This window comes from Camelina sativa, chromosome 20 (genome assembly GCF_000633955.1).
Source record: "Camelina sativa cultivar DH55 chromosome 20, Cs, whole genome shotgun sequence".
Lineage (NCBI taxonomy): Eukaryota > Viridiplantae > Streptophyta > Magnoliopsida > Brassicales > Brassicaceae > Camelina > Camelina sativa.
In genome coordinates this window covers 29,169,164-29,176,994 of record NC_025704.1, presented here as the reverse complement: position 1 = coordinate 29,176,994, position 7,831 = coordinate 29,169,164, and the positions used below count along the sequence as shown (strand labels likewise).

The following is a 7,831-nucleotide window of genomic DNA, read 5'->3' as shown; positions in this document are numbered from 1 at the left end:
TCCACTGTGATTTGATACCTGAACATAGAAAAACATGGGCCGGTTAGGCATAGGCCATGGGAAATCAATCCCTGTTGTTTGCCTCTCAATAATTGTGACTCCATTCTGTAGAGTTCCTTCATAGAAGCTGTTAGATGGGAACTCGGACAAAGCTGGATGCATACGATATTGAACCTGAAATGAAGAATATGATATGAAAACATTAAGTGAGGAGTCGTACACACAGTGAAAGGGAAACATAAGATAGTATCTTCCTTATTCCATGTAAAGCATCACAAGAACGAGAAAATAATAATCAGAAAATTGTACATAGTTTTTTTTAACTAAAATGAGAACATTATCATATAAAATTCCATTTTAAGTGGTGAAATTTGCTACGTTAGAGCAGAGTTATTGATATAGTACCTGCAATCTGATAGGTTTGATACCAAGAAGCACAAGTCGTTCAAAGAGAGACTGTGCCAAGCCAGCACGAGCTGCTTTCTTGCACATAATGACGGGGCCAAGCTGACAATGATCACCAACAAGAACAACCTAGAGCAGAAACTTCTGTTAGCAATCAATAGCACATAATGATAACAAGTCAGTTCACTGGAACCCCAATACCTGTTTTACACCAAGGACCAAAGGAATAAGGCACTCAGGTTCTGTTGCTTGAGTAGACTCATCAATAAGTACCTATCAAAGAGAAACGGCATATCAGTTTCCATACAATTAAAGATGCTCAATATTAAGTAAATATTGCTAACCTGTTTAAATCTAAAGTTTGACAACCGAAGATCAGCAGCACCAACACACGTGCAGCATATGACGTCAGCACTCTGGGTTATCTCACGTTCTGTTGCTCTTTTCAAGTTTTTGTATTTCTTTTCATCACTGCTCGACAGCTCACCTAGTGATAATAAAATACAAAAAACAAATAGTTTAAAAGCTATGATCACTTCAATTGTCACAGGGTGCAAGCACAACAGGAAAGTTCATCAGATCAATTACAAGAAACTGGCAATATAAATGTATATGAAAATTCGAAGACGTCAACAAGTTGAAAATGCGGGACCTTGTTCATCTTTCAACTGCTGTAGCTTATGCAGCTCGCTCTTCTCAGATGTGTCCAAATGTCGTACCTGAAAGCAACCACTTATATTAATTATCTTCAAAGAAAGACGATAAAGGGGACAGAATGAATCAGAGAGTTACAGCGTGTCCCCACGTTTACTAACCTGGTAGTGAAGGGTTAAATGCTCTACAGGAGAACTTACAGCTTCCCTTGATTTTGCACAAAGGCGAACAACCTGACATCAGAGTAGTAGAAAGATTCAAAAGAAGCAGTATACTCTTAAATAAAATTTGATGGCGGGAACTTTCAAAAGAATAAATAAATAGGAGTATCAAGCGTCTTCCAAGAACCTTTTATAGAAAAACTGGACCGCGGAGGTTCAAGAGTTTACCTTTAAACCAGTAGCACTAATTTTTCCAGCTAGTTGGTCTACAGCAACATTACTTGGGGCACAAACGAGAACCTGTCACGCAGTAATAATAAATATCTGGTAGTCAACTTACAAAAAGCATCTGTCGATAATAATCAGCTTTACCTGTCCCTGGCCCTGTTTTGCCATGTGATACACAATTGCTGCAGAAGTCACAGTTTTACCCGTGCCAGGTGGACCTTGGATCAAGCTGATGGGCTTCTGAAGGACACTTTTTGCCGCATTAACCTGCTCAAGGATACGATAAAACCTGTTATAAATCCGTTTTATAGATAACAGATATTAATTACTCATTTTGTTACCAAAGCAAATGGGATCCAAAACGATTCTGAAAGTTCCAAGAAGAAAGTTACGAGAAACATTCTTAGTGAACTTGAAAGCAATTGATTACCTGAGATGCATTCAGTTCTGGAAGACCAGGTACCCCAAAACGTCTAGGTAGTGTGTTACGAACCATCTGCGCCTCAACTTCATGTCCGAGCAACTGATGGTAAATATAACTTCAAAGAATATAAACAGAGTAATTTAGTGGTTAAATTAGCATAAAGTGACAAAGGGACATGCACCAAGAAGGAGATAGGCTTTCCGTTGACTAACTTACCCACTCACACTTGTTTCATCTACCGCAAAGTTCTTCATTGCTCCCTGCATTCGATCAAAGCTTGTACTTTTCCAAACAAAATCAACACTGAATCCATGGTTCACGTCAATCGGAACTCCCTGCAGACGAGTAAGTAAGGTTGAACATATCTCTACATGTTGATGTCAAGAGCAAAGCTAACTAACAATGGAATTAAACTAACCTGATTAGCTCGGAGTTCAAGAGCAACCTCCTCTTGTGCCGTTAGCTTGATCTGGAGGATTTTTTAAAATCGTTAAGGACCTAAACACTATATCAATTACAGGATCCACCCTACTAACAGAACAAATATTATGTAAACCTAACAAAACCGACAAAATATTATGTAAACCTAACAAAACCGACAAAGAGGTATACCACATGTCCAACTGATTGCCAGGCTGGATGAGCAGCATCTCCTGAGTAGCGCAGACGTAGTTCATCACCCGGCACCAACCGTAATTCATTTTCCTCCTGCATCAAAAGTTCAAATCGGGAAATGTTCTAATCAAATCATAATAGCGACCACTAGATTTTAACCACCTTCGGGAAGACGAAGTATGCAACACGCTTCTTGTTAAGACCAATATCCCACCGAACTGTGAGGTTTTCCTTGCTTTGAGACTCTTTCATCATCTACAGCAGAATCAAGATGATAAGCCCCAACATAACAAGTATAAATGGGACATGAAAAATAATCCCCAAAAAACCTACGAATTACTAAATACACACCTTGTCATAGTCTGCTTCAAGCTTGATTAGAGGTGCAAACACATTTTGATACTGCAAACCACCAGAAAGGATAAGTGTAAAGAATAATACTAAGACTTTCTACATCCAGTAATTTGGCATGATGAACTTGCGATTTCTCTAACAAAGACCAACTTTCAAAAAGAAACAAGTGAAAGCAGTCTGTATAATATTTGCACAAACCAATGAACCAATCAGTAACCTTGGCAATTCAAACACAGGCTAGATTTCCTTAAAGTTGGTCCAACTACCACACGAAGTTTTTCTTCTAGTGTAGCCAAGGGATTTTGCTTGCATGCATTCATGACATCACGAAGTGTGAATCCAGACTCCAGTCAGATATATTCAGGTGGGCGCTTGTTTGTGCTAGAAGCAGTCTTAGTGTAAAGAATAATACTAAGACTGACCACATACAGTAATTTGGCATATGATGAATTTGCGGTTTCTCTAACAAAGAGTTACTTTTTTTTTTCCATATAAGGCTGAGAAAATCTATACCTGATATGCATCTTCATACTTAGGTTGAACAGGCTGAGGTTCATCGTCTACACCAGGTTTTTCAAGGTCTTCAAGAGTAGCATCCGGATTTGTCTTCCATAATTCCTCTATCTTGTTTATTTGCTGTGCGCTAATTTGGCGTGCCCGCAGCTGTTCCTGCTCTGATGGGACCTGTAAAAACAAGAGTTAATAATAGCTCTCACATGAGCATGTCTTGAAAAGAAGAAAAATGCAAGGACAGAAACTAACCTTAACAAGCCAGGGGAGGAAACACCTATCGTCAATCAAGGGACACCACTGACTTAGGTCCCAGTTCATATCCTTGAGGGCATTAACATTTAAACAAGGATCTCTACAGAGAAGGACGACGACACTGTCTGTCTTTGCTGAGATGAAACCGAGGAGAAAGACATTTCGACACCCACAGTTGTAGCATTCAAGAATTGTTTCCCCTAGTGGACTGTCTCTATGGAGACAAACTTCCTTGTGTTTAGCTCGAACCTTAAAAATAACCAACAGAAGGAAATATTGTTTAGAAGGGTAAATTCATCGATTACAGAATATCTCATAACAATGGTGCAGTAAACAAACCAAACTAGATACATAATACCATCATCAGCCTTAACCACAAAACGTCCATAAAAATGAATTCCACAAAGGAAGGACGAAAAAAAAAAAAAACAGATTACTAACCAGATGATTCACAATATGCGAGCCCGAGGTGTTCCCCCTTGAATTGCAGAACCACTTTCTACAGGAAGCCACATTACACCTAACCACACAAGCAGGGTTCGAGATACCACAATACTTACAAGCGTGCTCCGTGAAATCATTCTGACCATAATCGAAACCATCATCATCTCCAGTCTCCTCGAAGTTCAAATTTCCGATACCAGCGGCCAATGCATCAACCTGACTACTACTACTAACACCACCACGTCCCGCTTTTGCACCATTACCGGCACCGGCAGAGAGGGAAGAAGGAGACGAAGCCTCGGAATGATGATCCGCGGCAGCTCCTCCTCCACCACGATCGGAAGCGTCAGCGATGGAAATAGAATCAGACGGGGTAGGCCATGCCGTCGGTGATCCAAACTCCGGGTAATCAAACTCCGAATCACCTTGAGTATCGAATTCCAAAAAGTTGTACGCGTCGGCCACCGTGTCAGGCTGCGATACGGTGTCAAAGAGATCGCTCTGTTGAGAATCCATTAGAAAAGAATCTGGGGAGAAATCAAGCTCCCTGGTTACGATCGTGTCGCTCTTTGACTCGTCTCTTCTTCAATTGCTTTTCTTCTTTCTCCAGTACGAAGTACGAACGAGAGAGTTAGGGCTAGGGTTATGCACAAGTGAAAACGGACCCTTACAAAAAGAAAAAAAAAGGTTAGAGAGAAGAAGAAAGAGGGGCGCGTGGGAAAGAAGGAAAAAAGAACATAATAGGGTGTGCGTTGTTTACACGCGCCGTGGTCTATGTGTTATGGGCTTTACGTTTTGGGCCCTTTCCCGTGAGGTTAACAATTAACTTTTAGTCGACACGGTGGCCGAGCTAAAAGTAAAAGTGGTAGAATTTAGACAAATAAAAAGTGGTTTGAGTAAAACATTCTTCCAAATTAAAAAAGGCCAGACTGGTTTTTAGGGTTGCGGTTACGGGAGACCGCAGAAACGGACAGTTGCGGTTTCAAGTGTTACTAGATTTTCACCTGTGGTATACTGCGGGGTAATTTTTTCTTAAACTAAAACTTTTAAATTTAAAGTTATAATTGTTTGTTGATTTTGTTTAGTGTTTGAGATCGTATAATTGTATTTATATTGTTAATTTTAGGGTTAATTCGTGGTATATTGCATGATATTTGTTTTGTACATAATCATAATTTAATTAAAAGTTTTAATATTCTAATATTGATGGTGTTAATAATATTATAACATGATGAACACCGAATTAATAATATTTTAATTTATATTTATATCAACCCAAATCCATCCTGCTATTAACCCGTCAGGTGATATTTAAAACTAAAATTTATCTAAAACAATTTTTTTGGCAAAAGTATTTAATTTAGTATTTACTTAAATTACTTTAGTAACTCACCATATAATTTTTACTTTTACATGTTACATTTTTACGAATACCTGATTTATTTTTAAAGTTAAATAATTTAATTTATAGTATTTTTAAAGATTTAATCCATAAATTGATATATAAGTAATTAGTAACCTATTATTTTGAAATTTTAATATTTTGAAAATGATTTAAACGTCAGAATAAGTTTTAATTAGCAAAATGAGCATTATTGTAATGAAGAAGTCATATTTCTGATTAGTTTAAGTAAATACGATGACAATTATGTTATGTCAGTAAAAAAAAATATTAGACAAAGAGTTGTTAGTTTTGGTAAAGTAAAAAACGTCGAGACCTCAACAAAGAGAATCCAGTGAATCCGACAAAGCTCCATCGAAACCCCAGCGAGCCTCGATTTCTACTCTAAGCAACCCTTTTTCCGACATCTTTGTTGCCAAAAATATGAGTATCGTCGTATTACAAATTTTTTGTTTGTCTCATATACTCTGTAATAGAAGAGTTTTGGCAACAAAGATTGCATTTAAAAAAAAACACACATTTTTAAAATTGGAGCTGATCTGTCAATAAAATAAACATGATAATGACTCATATCTATGTAAATAAAATGATTTTTATTCGTAGGTGACCATTAAATCACAACAAAATAAGGCGCACCACCTATTTCCAAGCTAAGGAGACATGGCTAGTAACTATGTTAATAAAATGTTGTCGTTGTGTAGGTGACCCTTAACAACAAACTAAGTAGAGGCAGCCCAATCATCCTCAGCAAGCTATGGTTAGAATGGTTAGTTAGTAATAATGACTGTTTGCTTAAATACTTTAACTAAGTCTAAATTTGAGAAAGTAAGACTGTTTTTTGCATGATAAACAATTTAGTTTAATAAATGCATTTAAAACATGAAATTATACACTATAGGATCTGGTAAAACAAATGAACCATCTAGTTATATGTTTACGTTGGTGTACATTACTTTACATAGAGTCTTACTTTACGTTTTTGTTATAATATAATATAATCTTGTTATAAATAGTATTTAATGTAAATAGTAGTGGTTCCGATTTTTTTGGAAAGTTGCGATTATGGAGGAATAATTGTTTACAAAAATCTGAAACTTTATCATAATTTAATAAATAGTAAATTATAAATTGAAAAATATTTGATGCTAATTGCATGATTGTAAATAAGTTTCAACTTCAAGATTTATTTGTTAAATGTCTCCAAAAATGTATATATATATTAAGCGTTTTGAATGACTGGTTTAGTGTTTTAAAATGGATGCGTTTGCGGGAGAACGAATCAACACCTAAGTGGAATAAGATTTGTGTTCCTCGTAAATGTACATTTCTAATGATCCATGTCACAAACTCTGCTCTTTGGAGTGTAAATAGTTTATTTCGGCTGTAGTTTCTTATTCCAATTTTGCAATGGGAATCTATTGCATTTAGCTGTCCTATGCTCGTGATTTTCCTTGTTTTTTGGATTTGTTTCGAGTGTTCTTCATACCTTATGGTCCTTCCGTGTGGTCACGTTGGACAAACTCGTTCACCTCCGTTGCTAGGTGGAAAACCAGACTTTTAGATCTCATCACTTGTGGTTTTGAGTGAAGATGTTTAGATAAATTGAGCTATTTACTCCATACTTTTCGATCTCATCACTTGTTTTTATAAGGTGTTGATATATCTGAGGAATTGAGTTCTTTTTCTTTTGATGCTAGAATTGGTATTGGTTATGCATACACATATTTATTTCTTGCCACTATTACTACTAATAAAAGGGACAAGTTGAACCTTTTAAGAGTGTCTACGTCAGCAAAGTTCAAAGTCATCTTAGAGCAGGCCACGCATCAGCAAATATTAGAGAAAAACCAAGAAAAAAGTAAAATAAAAAAACAAACCAAGAAAAAAAAAATACTCACTTTCGAAGAGTCTTTCTAGGCTTCTAGGTCCACTTAAAGCTTCATGGACATTTTTGATATGAACATGAGGATGACTTTAAACATTTACAGTTGAAGAGTTTCTTACTTTAGATTCTTCATCTTGCCCTTTATTCACACATTAAATAAACGATTCCAACCTCAGGCGTTATGATTTCGTTTCATCTTCTTTGTGTTCTTTCTCCCTCTTAGTATAGATTATAACATTTTCGGATTACAAGACTGAAGAGCCTCACCTATTGGATACAGCAAACCAAATCAATGGTACGTAATTTGACGAGCATAGACGATAAGTGATTTGAGAGAACGAAATGCAACGACAGCCCCTATGGTCATTCATTGTACCAGAGAGATGGCGATGGAAACCCTAGAAAAGGATCCACCAAAAATCATGGTAAAACAAAGTCTGCAATTGTCCACAAACATCATTATGCTTCTTCATCTACATTAATAGGTTAATAGT

The 7,831-nt window shown here is 36.7% G+C and overlaps 1 protein-coding gene across 1 annotated transcript in view; it reads right to left on the bottom strand.

Moving 5' to 3' along the window:
• LOC104771972 (regulator of nonsense transcripts 1 homolog) overlaps nt 1-4,725 on the bottom strand; it is a gene marked incomplete at its 3' end in the record, with an annotated part of 9,435 nt that extends 4,710 nt beyond the window's left edge. The window contains 17 exon segments of the mRNA XM_010496607.2: nt 19-174; nt 406-534; nt 607-678; nt 750-892; nt 1,058-1,124; nt 1,221-1,292; nt 1,449-1,520; nt 1,593-1,715; nt 1,879-1,987; nt 2,089-2,207; nt 2,291-2,341; nt 2,485-2,580; nt 2,650-2,742; nt 2,839-2,889; nt 3,355-3,525; nt 3,604-3,855; nt 4,048-4,725. Of these exon segments, the coding sequence (XP_010494909.1) occupies nt 19-174; nt 406-534; nt 607-678; nt 750-892; nt 1,058-1,124; nt 1,221-1,292; nt 1,449-1,520; nt 1,593-1,715; nt 1,879-1,987; nt 2,089-2,207; nt 2,291-2,341; nt 2,485-2,580; nt 2,650-2,742; nt 2,839-2,889; nt 3,355-3,525; nt 3,604-3,855; nt 4,048-4,566 (2,295 nt within the window). The 5' untranslated portion in view covers nt 4,567-4,725.